At 44.1% G+C, this 18027-nt stretch overlaps 1 protein-coding gene and 1 long non-coding RNA gene across 5 annotated transcripts in view; one reads left to right on the plus strand and one right to left on the minus strand.

Annotated features, from left to right (window-relative positions):
* Positions 1-4005, plus strand: part of Fgf1 (fibroblast growth factor 1) — a 96911-nt gene extending 92906 nt beyond the window's left edge. For 3 of the 4 annotated variants that reach the window (XM_045132996.1, XM_045132997.1, XM_045132998.1), the window contains one exon: positions 864-4005. In XM_045132996.1, coding sequence (XP_044988931.1) covers positions 864-1058 — 195 coding nt within the window. In that variant the 3' untranslated portion in view covers positions 1059-4005. The remainder of the gene's footprint in view (positions 1-863) is intronic. The other variant, XM_045132999.1, reaches the window with a different exon arrangement.
* The window catches only part of LOC123454228, a 228561-nt gene that overhangs the window by 11924 nt on the left and 198610 nt on the right, over positions 1-18027 (minus strand). The gene's annotated exons all lie outside the window — the stretch shown is intronic.

Below are 18027 nucleotides of genomic sequence, written 5' to 3' on the forward strand. Positions count from 1 at the left end.
ATGGCACATACCTGAAATCTTAACATTTGGGAGGCAGAGCCAGGAGTTCATAGCCAGCCTCAGCTACATAGTGAGTGCAAGGCCAACATAGACTTGAGCCTGTTTCAAATATATATAAGTTATTTATTTATTTATTAGAGAGAGAGAGAATGGGCATGTCAGGGCCTGTAGCCATTGCAAACAAACTCCAGACACATGTTCCACCTAGTGCATCTGGCTTACATGGGTTCTGGGGAGTCAAACGTGGGTCCATAGGCTTTGTAGGCAAGCACCCTAACTGTCAAGCAATCTCTCCAGCCCTAAATGGATACATTTGTTTTGTTCTAATATACATTTTATGGTTAGGACAAATTTTGCACAAGTATTCATGCTCCTATCAATACTGAGGAAAAAATCCTAATGTTCTTGGTGAAAATCACCGGCATGGAAAGGAATTGTCACGGGTTTTTCTTTTTGCTTCAAGTCCAGCTTTGAGACACCCCACCACCTCACAGTGTGCTTAGCCCTGTAGCATGTCTTTCTATGGTTGTGCTGTGGACCAGGCCTCCACAGAGACCAAAGCCCCAGCTTGTGGGTGACAGGATCTCCCTAGCACAGACTCTGGAGTCCTGGGAACAGTGAATGGAAGGGGAGCTTACAGTAATAGCAGGTGTACAGCGAAGGCTCATCATGTGCTGGGTCCCCTTCTAAGACTCTGTGTCGCCCCCAAGACAGGGTCCCTCATTACCCCAATTTTCCTGTGAAGAAACCAAGGCACAGAGAGCTTTAGTAATGTGCCCAAGATCACACAGATAGAGAACAGAAGAGTTTCATTCCAAAGCATTCACTAATGGTTCTACTCTATTTTGGTTTTACCCTTTCAGCAGACACCAAATGAGGAATGCCTGTTCTTGGAACGGCTGGAGGAAAACCATTATAACACCTATGTATCGAAGAAGCACGCGGAGAAAAATTGGTTTGTGGGCCTCAAGAAGAATGGGAGCTGCAAGCGTGGTCCTCGGACTCACTATGGCCAGAAAGCGATCTTGTTTCTCCCCCTGCCAGTGTCCTCTGACTAGAGAAGTGTGTTCTGGGTGCTTCCCACTTTGGTTCACCCCAAAATGTTCCCTGACCATTGGCTGCATTAACCTTCAGCCCACAGAGCCTGAATTTGTCAGTAACGCGCTTCTAAGTCTCCAGCTCACTTTTCTGCTGAGCCCTTTCCCCAGTACACTTTGGAACAGAGAGACCAACGTGCTTCTAGGGGCCAACTGGCTGGCCAGTTAGGGTCTGGGTCAGAATGTCCAGTTGCTCTATGACACCGCTACAGGCTGAACCCCATAGTGCAAAAATGGGGCCATGTGAAGTGTGGGTTTGCCACATAGGTCTTTATAGCTGCATGCAATTTCTCCTATCGAGTCAGCCCTTGCTGCAAGTCCCCAAACACCTGCCAGGACACCTGCCCTTCCTTCTGCCAGCACCCCTCAGATACTATCAGCAAAACTAACAATGAAGTTAGAAGGGTCCAGGGTTCCATGATGGAGACAGAAATCCCCCCTTAAGCACAGAAGGGACTGAAAATGGAAAGGGGGTGACATTCTGATGTAGAATGAGGGAGGGAGGGTGAGGCAGGAGGGAGGGCAGCACAGATCCATGGCCCTGGTGGTCATTACCAAGTTACATAGGAGCAGAAAGCCTGTGAGGTCAGGGAGAAAACCCTGGACGTGGTTTCTCCATAAAAGCAAGGCCAGCCTATACTGGGGAAGCTTATGTCAGTCTGCGGCAGTGAGTATGTGATTAATGAGGAAGAAAGGGTACCACTATCTGCAGGATGCTAGCCTAAAAAAGGATCATTACAGAAGTGAGGAGGAAAGAAAAAGCGACACCAAGCCACGGTGTGCATGGCCCCCAAGATGCGGGGTTTTGGGTGTCTTAGCATGGTGTCCCCCAACTCCATGCGCACACAGATCATCTGGGGCTCTGGTTTGAACACTGATCCCGATTTGGTGGGGCTGTGATGGGCTTTCTGTGTTTCCAACAGGCTTGCAGTTCCGATAGATGCTGTTGGCTTCCCAACCATGCCGTAAGGACATCTTAAATGTTATTCAAACACCAAGTTAGCTCAACCCCAACCCGCCCCCCACCTCTGCCTCACTGCAAACACACATACCACAGGCATCTCCCTGAACATTCTGGCAGCATCCATGGTAGTCCTGCCTACATTAAGGAACTAGTTTTTGAGGCACTTTGGCCCAGTGCCTTTAAAATGCCCACTGAGAAGATATACAAAGCATACTTCAAAAAAAGAAAACGTTAAACCCTGCTCTGAACTTTTCCCAGGAGACCATTTCTGGTACCATTACTTTTATAAACAGGCTTTCCTGCTTAAAGTAAACTTGACCCAAGTGGCTAGCAAATTAGAAATGCCATTCATCTCTTATATAGGACACTGAAGCCATGGAAAGGCCTTTAATAAGCAAGTTCGATATACTGTGAGACTATGTTTTCATTACCTTTCTATATAGCTTAAAGGCATTCAGCAGATCAGTAACCAGCCTCTGAGAGTGATAATAGCATAGGACATAGAGGCTAACATTTTGTCTTCCACAATGCTGTCACAATTTCCTTTAACAAGTGAGACCCAAGCAATGCTATAACTGTCGATAAAAACCCATGACAGTGTGAGCTCGTTTAACATGAGCTGAAGTAATTAGTATTTGGAGAACAATTCCCTATAACTGAACTGTCACATTTAGGATTGGAGGAAAATGACAGTTTGAAAGTTCAAAGTGCTCTGTACAACTGAGGAACCAAGTTAATTGACATTGTGGTTAACAGTCATCTTCTGCTTTCTTTTGGCAAGAGATTTCATGATTTTTGTTTGTCGGCTTCTCTAACTTGGGTAAAATGATTCTGTTTTGTTTTAGTAAGTCTTTTAAGAGGATAATGCAGTGTGGCTCAACATCTCTTTAGTATAAATAACTGGCCAGTTAAAAGAGCCCAGAGAGGAAATCTAAGATATTTGTCATGGTCAGAATTTTTATTATATGAATCAAATACAAATTAAGCGTCTCTGCTCACAGATGAGATGGAGCCTGTGAATTCAGAGACCCAAAGCACTGCTGCAGATTATGACTTTCACCATCAGCCCCTCCCCCACCCATGGGTACTGCAGGCCTACTGTGTGCGAGGCACCGGTGTGGGTACTGGAGCCCCTGGGGACAGGGTCTGTTTTGCGCACTGCCATATCCCCTTCCCAGGGCATTATACGTATGATAAAAGATGCCGTAGGTTCAGATCTTTCAGTCACGTCAAAACACGAATCCATAGGTTCCTGCTAAAGAAACAACAAGACCTAGAAATGCTGGCTTTAGGAAAATTCACAAACCCCAACCTAAGATCCCCTACCACAAAAGGCATTGAGGACAAGCAAAGCAAAGTAGACCTACCACTTCCAACTTTAGCCCTGAGTCCGTTTTGGGGGGAGATGGGCTGCTGTCAAGTCAGGAAAAGACCCTGTCCGTTTCTGTAGGAAGGGAGCAGCGGACAGTTCCCTGGACCATGGGGAACATGAAACATGGGAACATGCGCACTGAGCTCGCTCTTCCTGGAGTCTTGCAGCCATCTGCCTGTCACGTGCCTCTCATGAGCATGCCTTCTCAAGATGACTGGAATGAAGTGGTCAAGATTCTTCAAAGTGTGGGCAAAGTGTGGCCTTTTGATAGTTGGTGACACAGCAGAGATGGAACTGGCTGTTTCTCCCAATGGCCAGCAGTGTGTACATGTGAAAAGATGATTGGTGCATCAATGGTTGCTGTAGACGGGGCCCTTGCTTTGCATGGAAGGCAGTGGAGCCCATGTCCTCAGCTTTGCAGGCATGCTACTGACACCCACCACGCTCCCCAGCCGCAAAGCAGACCTCTGGTGCAGATGATGAGAGCCTGTCATTTTACACCACTCTTTCTCTTTCACTGTATCACACTCTGCACCTTACGACCATTAATAAATGTTCCGTTACCGATGGCACGTCTCCGAGATTCTGAGCATCATCGTGGCCGTCTCCCGTGGCAGCGTTTCCCGTGCCCTCCCTGTGCTGTGCAGTTGCTTCCTACACTGTCTGCTTATTACCCAGGACGCTTGAAAGGCTAATGAGAAAAGCGGAGGCAAAAACATTCACATTTTGTTCAGAAACATAAGGCAATAGGGGGGATTTTTCAGGTTTCTACAAGGGAAATGCAGTCCGGAAATTTGCCTCTTTTTAATTTTTTTGCAGGAATATATATGAGTGGTATACATATATGTGTTTATAAGTGTGCAGGTATGTATGGGGAACATGTATGTGTGTAGGTGTGGGGAGCATGTATGTGTGTTTATATGTGTGCAGGTGTGATGTGCATGTATATGTGTTTATATGTGTGCAGGTATGATGTGCATGTATGTGTGGTTATATATGTGCAGGTGTGATTTGCCTGCGTGTGTGTTTATATATGTGCAGGTGCGGGGAGCATGTATGTGTGGTTATATATGTGTGCAGGTGTGGTGTGCATGCATGTGTGTTTATATATGTGCAGGTGCGGGGAGCATGCATGTGTTTATATATGTGCAGGTATTATGTGCATGTATGTGTGGTTATATTTGTGCAGGTGTGGGGAGCATGTATATGTGTTTATATGTGTGTGCAGGTATGATGTGCATTATATGTGTTTATATGTGTGCAGGTGTGGTGTGCATGTAGGTATGTTTATATATGTGCACAGGTGTGGTATGCATGTATGTGTGTGAATGCACACTACACATACACAAATATGACCAGGGGTGTGGTATACCTGAGTGGATTGCTTGCTCAGCAAGCATGTGGCCCTGGGTTCACTCCCCTGAACTTCAAACACAGAAAGAAAGCTGGGCAGTGTGCATACTCTGCCAAGTTCACATCATAATCAGCCCCTTCTTCTCCTCCTGGAACTGCCTTATGGTATTTTTCACCTCTTTCAGGTATACCCTTACACACACACACACATACACACACACACACGCAGCATAAGGATACTCTTACACATACACACAGCATATAGATACTCTTACACACACACACACACACACAGAGCATATGAATACCCTTATACACACACAGCATATAGATACCCTTATATATCCACATAGCATATGGATACCCTGATACATATACACAGCTGAAAAACATCACAGAACAATATGAGATATACTTTGTTCTTTCTATTAAATTTCACTAAAAGGTACTGGCCAAACATCAGTTAGATTCTGGACCACAACTTTAATGGGTCACAACCACACTTTGAAAAACACTGTCTTAAAGCAACCAAAGATGGAGAGACCCAATTAGGATCCTGTGTTATGACTAGTGTTTTCAAAGGCATGGTTTGTTCTTGAATAAACAGGACAAGGGGACATCCTGCTAGGCAGGCACCATCTGTTCCATAGCTTCGTTGAGTTCTCTGAGCACAGTTTGCAACGAAACACAGAAAATGAATGAAATGATGTGATTCTGTGAGCACTGCTACAGCCTCCAGGGGTGGCTCACCAGATTTCTGCTCATGAAGGCCCACTCCTCCTTCCCGGAGAGTTTTCACACTTTGGGTCTTAAGGTCACTCCTTCCCTAACTCCCAAAGTCTTCACCTCATTAATCTCCCTTAGCCCCCATTCCTATTTCATAACATCTTCTAAGAAATATGTAAAAAGTAGGCTGATAGAATATAAATGCCAGGCCTTTAGGCATTACTTTCCGGAAATGACCTTCTTACCTTTTATCTACCAGACAAAAAGTTGACCAGCATGACTCAGTCATGAGATAAATGCCACTGTGCTAAAATGCAGCTTTGCGGGGACTTTTGAAACTTCCATTTCTACTAAACTAATTTTTAAAATAGCCTTTCTTTGCCCTAAATGTTTGAGGGCGTTAGGATGGCTGAGAACCTGCCTCTTATGGGTGAATTTGATTCCAAGGAGAAAAAGTATGAATGGTGGCTTTTTCAGTTTCCAGACTGAGGCCTGTGTGCTGTGGGGCTTGCAGCAAGGGGAGCTCAGCTCCAAAGCCCTCAGGGATTCTTGTTCTAGTAGCTACTGTGGTAATGGTAGCACGTCACAGGAAAATCTGTCTTCCATGACACTTTCACAATTCAACAAAGAAATTAGGGGCTGGAGAGATGGCTTAGCAGTTTTAGGCACTTGTCTGCAAAGTCAAAGGACTCAGACTCAATATCCCAGGATCCCACGCAAAGACAGATGCACAAGGTGGTGCATGTGTCTGGAGTTTGTTTGCAGTGGGTGGAGGCTGTGCCATGCCATCTCTCTGTCTCTCTCTCTAATAAATAAAATGAAAATAAATTTTTAAAAAGTTACTTCCTAGGGCCAGTCATATAACTAGGAATATTTAAGCCCAAATGAGCAGTAAGGCTTCTCTGTCCTTCATTCCAAAAGCACTGGTGAGGGGCTGAGGAGCTGGAACAGTGGTTCAAAATGATTGCTACACAGGCCTGATGACAAGAGTTCAGATCCCCAAGAACCCATAGAAAGCTGGATGCAGGTAGAACATGTGTCTGAAATCCCAGGTGGCAATGGAAGGTGGAATCAGAATCCCACAGCCAGATATTCTGGCGGCTCCAGGAGCAAGCAAGAGAGACCCTATGTCTAACGAGGTGGAGGGCAAGGACCAACACCCCAAAGCGCCCTCCACACACGTGATGCAGCCTCTGTGCACCATATACAACACACACATACTACTGATGACTTGACAACTGTTACAATGATGTGTCTTCTCCCCAGACCCATCCTCTACCTCTAAAAAAGAACCCCTCCCTTTGCCATGGTACACACAGTTTATCACAAATTCCAGTCAGAGAGGTCAGAGCTGGAGGTGCAGGGACTCTGGGTCCCATGGGCTCCACTGCCCTTTCTCTAACTCTATAGAATGGTGTTAAGTTGCTAATGGAATCTTACTGCAGCGTTGGAACCGCTCTGTGGTTGACATATTGACCATGACATACTACAGCGTTAGCTTTCCACCCTGATTATAAAATTAAAAAGAGAAATGTGGTCACACACTGCCTGAAGCCAGACGGTGGGGTTTGCTGTATAAAATGTACATATTGTAGACCTAGTTTGGGGGAGGGGGTCTTCTGCTGGGCTGGAGAATATTTGTGATGTGGGGAGGAGGTATTTTGTAAACTGCTTCCTTCCCTCTTGGCTTCCACTATCACACAGGCTAAATTTAGACATGCAGCAGCTGAACGTTGGTGTCTGTTTTATTACATAAACAACAAGAGCTCACCCCATCCTAGCTACGTTCTTCCATCAGCCTTAATGAAGAGTGCAGCACTCCCTGTTTGGAACTGGATTCAGTGTAAGGAACGGGTTCACATGGTCAGTGTTTGAGGGTATAAATGTGGACAGGCAATTTGTACAGAAATGGACTTCATCGTGCTGTTTATAGTTCATGGCTTCCTGTTTTAGGAAAGCAATACTTTGCAGTCTCACCCAGAAATACCTAACAGTAAAATGTAAAATTTTAGATTATCTTACTTGATGGGCCTTAGCCAGACTCTTTACTCTCAAAAACAGGTCAGAGGACTATTGTTATATTCTAACTTCTTTTGTGTGGGATGAGAAAACAGGACTTTCAAAGCCAGGAATGCCAACTGTGTTAAGATTTCATAATTTCCTTTGGAAATAAACAGTAAAATCTATGACTTTCTCTGAATAGCACACCAGCTTGAAGACCTGGGAGACGGAGCAGGTCATAGGAGTGGACAGGTTCTCTCTGACCTAGGGGACAAAGTTGCAAATCCAGGTAGTTTGTGCAGACAGCAAGCAAGAGGGAAATGGGTCTGGATCCTTGGTGCTATTGGAATCTGTTACTTAATGTTCAGCTGAGGTGAAGAAGAGTGATGCAACTTCAGATGGCTTGAAAGTGTGCAAGGAACCTGGACAACTGGGAAGAGTGTGAGAGGGCAGAGGGCACCGAATCCAGTCCTCAGGAATAAGCATCAGGGTTAATTTGTAATAAAACTTTACAACTTGGGCCGGAGAGATGGCTCAGCCATTAAAGGTGCTTGCTTATAAAGCCTGGCTACCCAGGTTCGATTCCCCAGTACCCAAGGAAATCCAGATGTACAACGTGGCACATGAATCTGGAGTTTGTTTGCAGTGGCTGGAGGCCCTGGTGTGCCCACTTCCCTCTCATTCATTCATTCATTCTCTCTTCTTGCAAATAAATCTTGCTGTTTTTTTCTCAAAAAAGTCAAAAAATTGCAAGAATTTGTTAACACAGAACTTAATTTAAAACAAAATAAAAAAGAGAATAAGTACCAGGGGCTAGAGAGATGGTTCAGTCAGTAAAGAGCTTGCCCTGGAAGCATGAGGACCTGGGTTTGATCCCTGGTAGCCAAGTGAACGTGCTGGGTGTGGGGTACTGATAACATGGCTCTGTTGATAAAGTGCTTTCTGTGTCCTCATGCAGGTCCCCAGAACCTCTGTAAAAGTGCCGGGTATGGTGGTACATGCCTGTAAGATCAGTGCTGGGAGGGCAAAAACAGGAGAATCCTTGGGGCTTACTGGTTAGCTAGTCTAGCTGAATTAGTGAGTTTTAAGTTTAGCAAGAGACCCTGTCTCGAGCTGGGCATAGTGGCACATACCTTTAATCCCAGCACTTGGGAAGCAGAAGTAGGAGGATTGCCATGAGTTCAAGGCCACCCTGAGACTACATAGTGAATTTCAGGTCAGCCTGGACTAGAGTAAAACCCTACCTCAAAAAAAAAAAAAAAAAAAAAAAGAGAGCCCTTGTCTCCAAGAAGAAGATGGAGAGCTGCAGGAAGACCCTCAATACTAACTGAAGACATAGAGGGGCAGTTTAAAGCACTTGCTTGCAAAGCCTGCTGACTCAGGTTTGATTTCCAGTATCCCCAAAAAGCCAGATGCACAGAGAGGCGCAATGCATCTGGAGTCCATTTGCAGTGGCAAGTGGGGCATCCATTTTCTCTATCATCTATCTCATATATAAATAAATACCTTTTTTAAACACAAAGAAATAGAGGAAACTTCTGGCTTCAATGCACATCGGCACTTGCACATACATCACCCCACACAAACATGCACACACTTGCATGTTTTAAAAACGCTGGACATGGTGGTGCATATTTGTAATCCCAACACTGGAGAGGTGCAGAGGGGAGACTCGCAGAGACTCACTAGCCGGTCAGTCTAGCCTACTTGGTGATTTCCTGGCCAGTCAGAGATCCTATCTTTTAAAAAAGGTGGGTGATATTCCTGAGGAACAAAAGCCAAAGTTGTCCTCTGCCCTCCACATACATGTGCATGCACACATGCACACGTGTGTACACACACTGAGAAAGGATAAGCAGCAGGAAGCTGAGGCGTCTTTCCTTAACTGCTAACTCATTCATTTATGCGAGTCAGTGTTCAGACGGGAGATAAATAACCACAGGGAACAGGGAAATTCTAATGGCTAACAGGAGTAAAGAGATCTATAAAGACAACTTGAATAAGCAGCTGCAAGGAGCAGCTCCCATCTCCAGGGCTGAGGACAGGAAAGAACTCAAGAAAGGAATGAACTTGAGGCAAGTATGTCAAGGATGAAATGTAGACATTACTGGAAAGACATGCCTGTGGCCCACTGAATGGTGGGTGCTTCAGGGCGCTTCCTGCCAGAGCACTGGTGAAACTCTGTAGGTGCAACATTTAGGGTGTGGTGGATCTTACCAGAGGCTGTGCACCACTAGGTCTCCCATGGGAGGCTGCCCCTTGGGCATGGTGCCATAGAAGCAAGGAAAGCCACAGAATCCAAAAGAAAAACTTGGGTGTCCCTCCAGCGCCCTCTACTGACAAGCCTAATACGACACCCACTGGTGTATGAAATGTTTGGAGGGTCCAGCTCCATCACACACCAAGGTGAAGAAGAGGGAGTTAGCTCTCTTCTGATCCCCCCCATCATGGCATTGCATTTGCCTGATTTCTCACCATGTCTTCTCACAAGACTTTCAAGCAATTCCTTTCCAAGAAACAAAAGAAATACCGTCTCATTCCCCAATGGATAACGGGAGAAAACTGGTAATCAAATCAGGAACAACTTCAAGACAAGACACCGAGGCAAACCAAGCTGGGTCTATAAGGATTTGCACGTTGGCACAGCTGCTCGTGCCAATTCATGGTCAATGATTGATTCTACCAAATGCAGCCAATAACGTCTGCAGTGCAAAGAGGTGTGCCGGTTAAATTAGCATCTGATTTTACTTTCTATCTGATCTCCTGGTTCAGCCTCCTGAGTGCTGGGATTATGGACATACTCTATCATGCTGCCTTAAGAAATAGTTAGTAAGGCATAATTATGCACCAGGGATGGTGGGTGCAGTGATATACAATAAAGTTCTTTTCTATATTTTATTAGTGAATGCATTTCAATTTTCATATTGCTTTCAAAATATTTGCCACATATGCCCATTATCTGATCACAGTACTTCTAATTTAGTTTAAGATTGAGTAACAGTTTTATCTACTGTAGGCCCTTAGCAAGATGGCCTAAAATGTTCACAAAAGGGTATTAATTACTACAGGTAACATGTATGTGTATATGTATGTATGTATGTATGTGTGTGTGTGTGTGTGTGTGTGTATATATATATATATATATCTTTAACTTTTAATTTTGTTTATTTTATTATTTATTTGAGAGAGCAAGTGAGAGAGAGGCAGACAAAGAGAGAGAGAGAGCAAGAGAGAATGGGTGTGCTAGGGCCTCCAGCCACTGCAAATGAACTACAGATGCATGCACCACCATGTGCATCTGGCTTATGTGGAACCTGGGGAATTGAACCTGGGTCCTTCGACTTCGCAGGCAAGCACCTTAACCACTAAGCCATCCCTCCAGCCTATAACATGTATATATATATATATATATATATATTTTTTTTTTTTTTTTTTTTTTTTTGGTTTTTCGAGGTAGGGTCTCACTGTAGCCCAGGCTGACCTGGAATTCACTATGGAGTCTCAGGGTGGCCTCGAACTCATGGCAATCCTCCTGCCTCTGCCTCCCGAGTGCTGGGATTAAAGGCGTGCGCCACCACGCCCAGCTTACATGTATATTTTTTAAAGTATAAAGTAAATATACAACATGCTAAAATGAATGTCTAAAATGAATGCATCATATATATCACATACATACACCACGTTTTAGGAAGCAATTTATACAGAATTGCATCCAGTGTCCTCAGACCACATAATAGGGGCTTTTAACTGACTTTGAAAATTCCCTGAGGAAGTAAGGTGACAGCTGAAGGAAGAGCAGGAGGTGACCAGACGAAGAGGTGTAGATGAGGACTGAGAAGAACATTCCAGAGAGAGGCAGCAACAGGTGACAAGTCCTTGTGGCCACAGAGAGCATAAAACCAGTGAGACCCTAGTGTAGAAAGCGAGGGGCTGGGCAGCATGGATGAACTGAGCTGGCTAGGGAGATGGAGACCAGCAATAGAAGGAGGAAGTTGGGGGGATGCCATTCTCCAACATCTGTAGATAACCAAAAGGAAGTTATATATACATAACCATTCTCTCTGCACACAGCTGAATTATAACACTTGCCTGGAGCTTCTGCCAAAGAACACAAATAACCAGGATCAGCCTTCATGTACCTGGCCTGGGTTCAAGTCTGAGGATCTGGGAAATGTATTCCAGACTTGAAAGTTTGGGGGCTGAAGTTATATGCACTAAATATTTAGATCTTCCCCTGGGGCTTTTGTTCATTATTCCCTTCAGCAGGTGGAGTTCAGGAAAGGGCTTTGTGTTCCCAACAAATTCCCTTACATCTAAAGTAAGATCCAGGTTTACCAGCACAAGTTAGGGTAGGTTAAAAGAGCGAAGCAATGATTCTGTGTCTACTTTTCATTCATGTCAAAAACAGCATGATTAGCTTCTTACCGCTGGGCCTCCAGAGGATCTGAATTGGATGCTTCTGTCCAAGTTTGGGTAGTTATGTTAGCACAGTCCAAAAAGAAATGACGCAGCTTAAACAGAATCACACAACCAAAACCCACATTCTCCATTAGAGAGAAGCAGAAAGGCAACTTGGAAGCTCTTCAGAGATGGTGCCAATTTCAGAATTCGGGAAAAGAATTGGCTGGCTGGAGAAGTCTTCATTTGGGTATGAAAACAGAGAATATAAACCTATTTACACAGATCCAGGGAGGAAAATTCAACAGCCCATAGCCCACAATATACTTCAGAAACTGCATTCTTAAAAGTCCTAAGATCACACAGTGAGTCTACAGGAAGAACACAGAAATCAAAGTCAGGTAGCAAATAGAATATCTGGGGTACACCAGATTCTGTAGAAACATGACAGACTCTGGGATAGAAAGATTGCTCAGTGGTTACAGACACTTGCTTGTAAGGTCCGCTGGCCCAGGTTCGATTCTTCAGTGCTCATATGGAGCCAGATGCATTTGGATTGCATTATCCGTGCATTCTCCTTCTCTCCCCCCACCCTTCTCTCTCTCTCTCTCTCTCTCTCTCTCTCTCTCTCTCTCTCTCTCTCTCTCTCTGTGTGTGTGTGTGTGTGTGTGTGTGTGTTCATGAGGAAAAGAGATCTCCTTCCAAAGATTATGATCCTCAAGAAGATTTGAATTACAAATTTATAAGAGCTGCCTGGTTTGGGAGGCCCTAGCCTTAGAAATATAAAAGGTAGTCCATGGCATTCCTGGCACATGGAGTAAAAGCAAACATAAATTTCTCTTCAAACTCAAATCAGGACATAGGCTGTTCCATGCTCACTGCATGACTAATCAGATGCTCACAATCCAAAACTCGCTTAGAAAAATGTTGGATGGGAGAGTTTGCAGATACAGCACATGGCACCAATGAACACCTGAGGACTTCCAGCCCTGACATTTCATACACCCCTGTTGTCGTCAGTTCCATGTTGCAGGGTTAAACTTCCAAATAGACACAGTTCATTGGGGAAATGGATTTTTTTTTCAGGTTTACAGATCCAGGGAAGTTCCAAAATGGTGGAAAAGAGACTGGCACTTTTTCACAAATCCAAGCAGAGAGAAACTACCACCACCACCCAGCACACACCAAGAGCAGGGGTCCAGGCAGAGCTCAGACCTCTCTGCATATCTTGGGCCTAGATATCAGATCTATAGCCAGTAACACCTAACGCTAGACCCTTAGGATCTGCCCTCAGTGACATCTCTTCCAATCATGTGGCTGGAAATCTAAGTTAACACCTGGGTCTATTAGGGGATATACATTCAAACTACTACAACACCATAACATAGGTTTTCCTTCCTTCCTTTTTTCTTTTCTTTTTTTTTGACAGTGTTTCACACATCCCAGCTAGCCTCAAACTCACTATGTAGTCCAATTTGCCCTTGAACTCCTGATCCACCTTTCTCAGCCTTCCAAGTTGGGTTTATAGGTATGAGCCACCATGCTCTACATAGCAATCTTTATAAAGATCAAGTACATTTTTCAAAAGACCCAATTTTGAGTAACATAAAAGCTATCATAAACACAAGACAGACTTAACTCCGAAAGGAACTAAGTAGAACTTTAAATGAAAAATAGTTATACTGGATTTATAAACCTAATGGACAATACTTCCAAAGTGGCAAAGATTGAAGTGGGGGCTGGAGAGATGGTTTAGCAGTTAAGGTGCTTGCTTGCAAAGCCAAGAGTTCAATGGCCCAAGACCCAAGTAAGCCAGATGCACAAGGTAGCACATGCACTAGAGTTTATTTGCAGTAGCTGAAGGCCCTGGTGCACCCATTCTCTCTCTGCTTCTCTCTCTCTCTCTCAAATAAATAAATAACTAAAAGAAAGAAAATATCTAAAAAGCAACAGATTTACATGGTCATGGAATCCCCCCACAGAAAAAAAGGTTTAAATACAGGGTAACTTTGAAAAGAAAAAACTAACTACTAGAAGACTCTAGAGAGAATCTAAAAGCAAGAGAAGAATTCAATCTCAAAAAGTAACCAAAGAAGGAAGGAAGTATTTTGGAATTTTGAGTTCATGTTTTCCTGGCCTGAGGGAGGTGCCCAGCCCTCGCAGCCACAGCTGTGAAAAGAGCAGAGCGGAGCTGCAGTCTTCTCAGCTGACATGCCAGAGGTCACAGTCAAGCCTGCAGGAGTGGCTGAGGTCTACAGGAAAAGTACTGGCAGCAGTAAAACCATGGAAGGAGAAGAAATCTGTGAGTACAAACTGTGTTCAAATCCTTTGCCAGACACTAAACTACACACATGTGGTAGGGACTTAGTGAAAAGATGGACAGAACCCAGGAGGAAGTCTGTTTTTGAATAACAGAGCTGTGTGCATCCATTGCTTTTTTTTTTTTTTTCAACTGAGTGAATTTCCAAACCAAATCAGGTGGCAAAAAAATTGAATCTTACACTTAAAATGTTAGAGCCCGAGCTCAAATTTGCCAAGTAGCTACAAAACAGGGAGAGGCAATCCCTAGAAGCAAGTAAAACCAGAGAGTGACTTTCTTCTCTGTTGAGATCCTTGGCTAACCACCAAATGACACAGAAACAGAGAAAACCCCCAAGGAGCCAAGAGGATATACTACTGCAGCCATAGAACACAGATATCTGATATTGTACATCACAGGACGACAAGGTTGGCAGCTAGAAGTTAGGCAGTTGCTTACTAGATCAAAACTCAACTATCCTCAGAAGAATACAACAAAATCTAGAGTTGCTATAATGTATTATCACAAGGTCCAATTTTCAACCATAAATTGTTACATATGCAAAGACACATAAAACTGTACTGTTCGTTCAGGAGAAAAGACAGCCAATAAAAGCTAACTCTGTGTGGTTCCAGATTGTTACAGTCAGGTTCACATTGCTGGCAGAAATTACCCGACCAAGAGAAGCTTGTGGGGAAAAAAAGTTTACTTTGGCTTACAGACTGAGGGGAAGCTCCATCAAGGCAGGGAGAAACGATGGCATGAGCAGAGGATGGATATCATTCCCTAACCAACGTAAGTGGACAATAGAAGAGTGTGCCAAACACTGGCAAGGGGACACTGGTTATAACACCTATAAGCCCGCCCCCAACAATACACTGCCTCCAGGAGGCATTAATTCCCAAATCTCCCTCAACTAGGAACCTAGCATTTAGAACACCTAAGTTTATGGGGGACACCTGAATCAAACCATCACATTCTGCCCCTGGCTCACATAAATTGATAACCACACATGATATAAGTACAATGCATTAATTCAACTTTAAAAGTCCCCATAATTTTTATCAATCCCAGTGATATTCAAACATCCCCACAATCCAAGGTCTTTTAACTGAGCCATAATTATACCAAATAATTATAATTATACCATAATACCAAAAAATCCCCCCCCCAAAGAAGCCATAATTACACAGAATAAACACTCACACTGCGAAAGATGGCATTGGGCACAGCAAAGAAATATTCAACCAATACAAGATTTAAAACAGGACAAACATCAAACTCTGTAGCTCTAAGTCCAACAACTCAAGCCAGTGACAACTCTCCAAGTCCGATAATTCTCACCAGCAACAAGTCTCTGGAGTTCCAATTCCATCCCTCCAGCAAGGCTACTCAAAGTCCTGGAAAACTTCACCTGGGGCCGGCAGCTTTCCTTAGCAGCCATCTTGTGGTCCCAGCATCTCTACTGGGTCTCCACTGCAATCCATAGTTCATCCTCATGACCCCGTTGGGTCTCCATGCAGATATCCAGCAAACCTACTGCACACTGCCATGGCAGTTTCCAAAGCACAAGACCGTGTTGCAGATTCAGTGACCCTCTCTTTCCTGCATATCTTAAACTCCAAAATACCAGGTAGGGTGCCAATTTGTTAATCCAGGGGGTAATAAAACAGACTTTGAAGAACAGGACACTCCTTGAGCATTCAGGCCCCTTAAAAAGAATGTACATTCTTCCTGTTGCCCCATTGCAGGTCATCTGGCCCAATCTCAAAGTTTGAATCTTGCATATAATTGCAGAAGAATGGGTAGCAATTTCAGACCCAAAATTTCATTTTTTTCTGTGCCATATTCCTCTGTTCACACCAGTCCATTTCTACGCAATGCAACCCTGCACAAATTCTCAGGACATGGGCACAACAGCAAGCCTCTCATAAAAAGTGCTTCTAGCCCAGTCCAAGCAAAGCTCTTTCTCACTCTCATAAGCCAAACCTCACAGTTCAGGTCTTTCAATTCTGACCAGAATAGTTCATCAAGCTGTGCTTTCAGCACTGCAAAGTGTCTCTTAGGACAAGGTTTCAAATCCTTCCACATTCCTCTTGAAAATCAGCTCCAAAAAGCCAAAGCCACACAGTCAGGTGTCCAGCAGAAGATGACCCCATTGTTGGTACCAACATTACTGTTGCTGTAAGATTCACATTGCTGGCAGAAATCACCCAACCAAGAGCAGCTTGTTGGGGGGAAAGTTTATTTTGGCTTACAGACTTGGGAAGCTCCACGATGGCAGGGGAAAACAATGGCATGAGCCGAGGGTGGACATCACCCCCAACCAACATAAATAAGATGAACAACAGCAACAGGAAAGTGTGCCAAACACTGGCAAGGGTACACTTGCTATAATACCCATAAGCCCACCCTCAACAATACACTGCCTCCTAGAGGCATTAATTTCCAAATTTCCATAAACTGGGAACCTAGTATTCAGAACACCTAAGTTTATGGGGGACACCTGAATCAAATTACCATACAGATGGTGGATTTAGCAGTCAAAAATCTTTGAACTAGTTACTAAAATATATTTTAAAATTTTGAAGGAAAAAACAATATATTGGACATATAGAAACTCTGGAAAAGAGATGAAAACTACAAAAAGAAAACACCAGGGAATGCTTGGACTTACACATACCAAAATGGAGCATGAAAAAGTTCACTACATGAGCTCAACCAAAACTTGGGGATTACAGAAGAAAATCAGTCAACATAAAGACTGGGTAACAGGCCAAATGCAAACAACAGAAAGAATAATGAATGAGGCAGCACGTACTGGAGCCCGTGCTGGGAAGGATACAGAAAGGAGGAGCTCTGGGCTCGCTGCTCTGCCCGTCCTTGGCATGAGCTCCCGGTTCGGGGAGACACTGTCTCAAGGCAGTAAGTGTGAAAAGTGATGATGACAGACACTGACCCGCCTCCTCTATATGTACACAGACACACATGTACACACCGAGTATGTGTATCTGTAAACATGCAAGAAAGCACCACACAGTCACTCAGGCATACATACGCTACCAAAAAGGTAAACAGTGAAATATGCTTTTGCCCTTGATTTGAAAAATCCTAATGTATGTAATATCTGAAGAGAATCTGTGTAAACAGAAAAGTAGCTATGGGGAAAGTACCAGAATGTTGCAGGTCAGATGAACGAGATGTGATGTGCAGAGGCAAGGAGAGGGGAATGACAGGAAGCGGTGCAGGATGAGAAAATAGCAGAACGCAGAGAGATGGGGCAACAAGTGCATCATGGGAGGTGAGGAGTCTATCACTGCCAGTGTTCCAATTCTGATGACAGGTCGTAACCCTAATGCTCTGGAGTCACCCGGAGTCCTGCACAGTAGCCACACCCCTATGTCCACGTCCCCAAGAGGAAGCAGTATCACTGTCACGACAGCAGCCGGAGAGAAGAGTGGTCACCTATCAGATGTAGCAGACCTTTCAACACCAAGGTGGCAGCAAGGAGAGAGAAGGATCTAGTCTTCAAAGAGCTGAGAGAAAATGACTCAACCTCCTCCCCACTGGGCCTCGTAACCACTGTAGGCCACGCTTGAACTTCTGTTTTCAGCTTTGCTCATTACCTCTTTGCTCCAAGTCCATCAAAATATGTGCAGCCTCTTAGGCCATTAAGGGATTTTATTTAAAGTAAACAGTGTTAATGTGCTCCAGGTGTTAATGACATAGTACTGTGGATTACTAGTGTTGACCTAACCCACTTTTATTATAATATTGCTAAAATTGCACAAATATATAAAACTAGATATAAACTGCT

Source organism: Jaculus jaculus, chromosome 13 (genome assembly GCF_020740685.1).
Source record: "Jaculus jaculus isolate mJacJac1 chromosome 13, mJacJac1.mat.Y.cur, whole genome shotgun sequence".
In the NCBI taxonomy this organism is placed as follows: Eukaryota; Metazoa; Chordata; class Mammalia; order Rodentia; family Dipodidae; genus Jaculus; species Jaculus jaculus.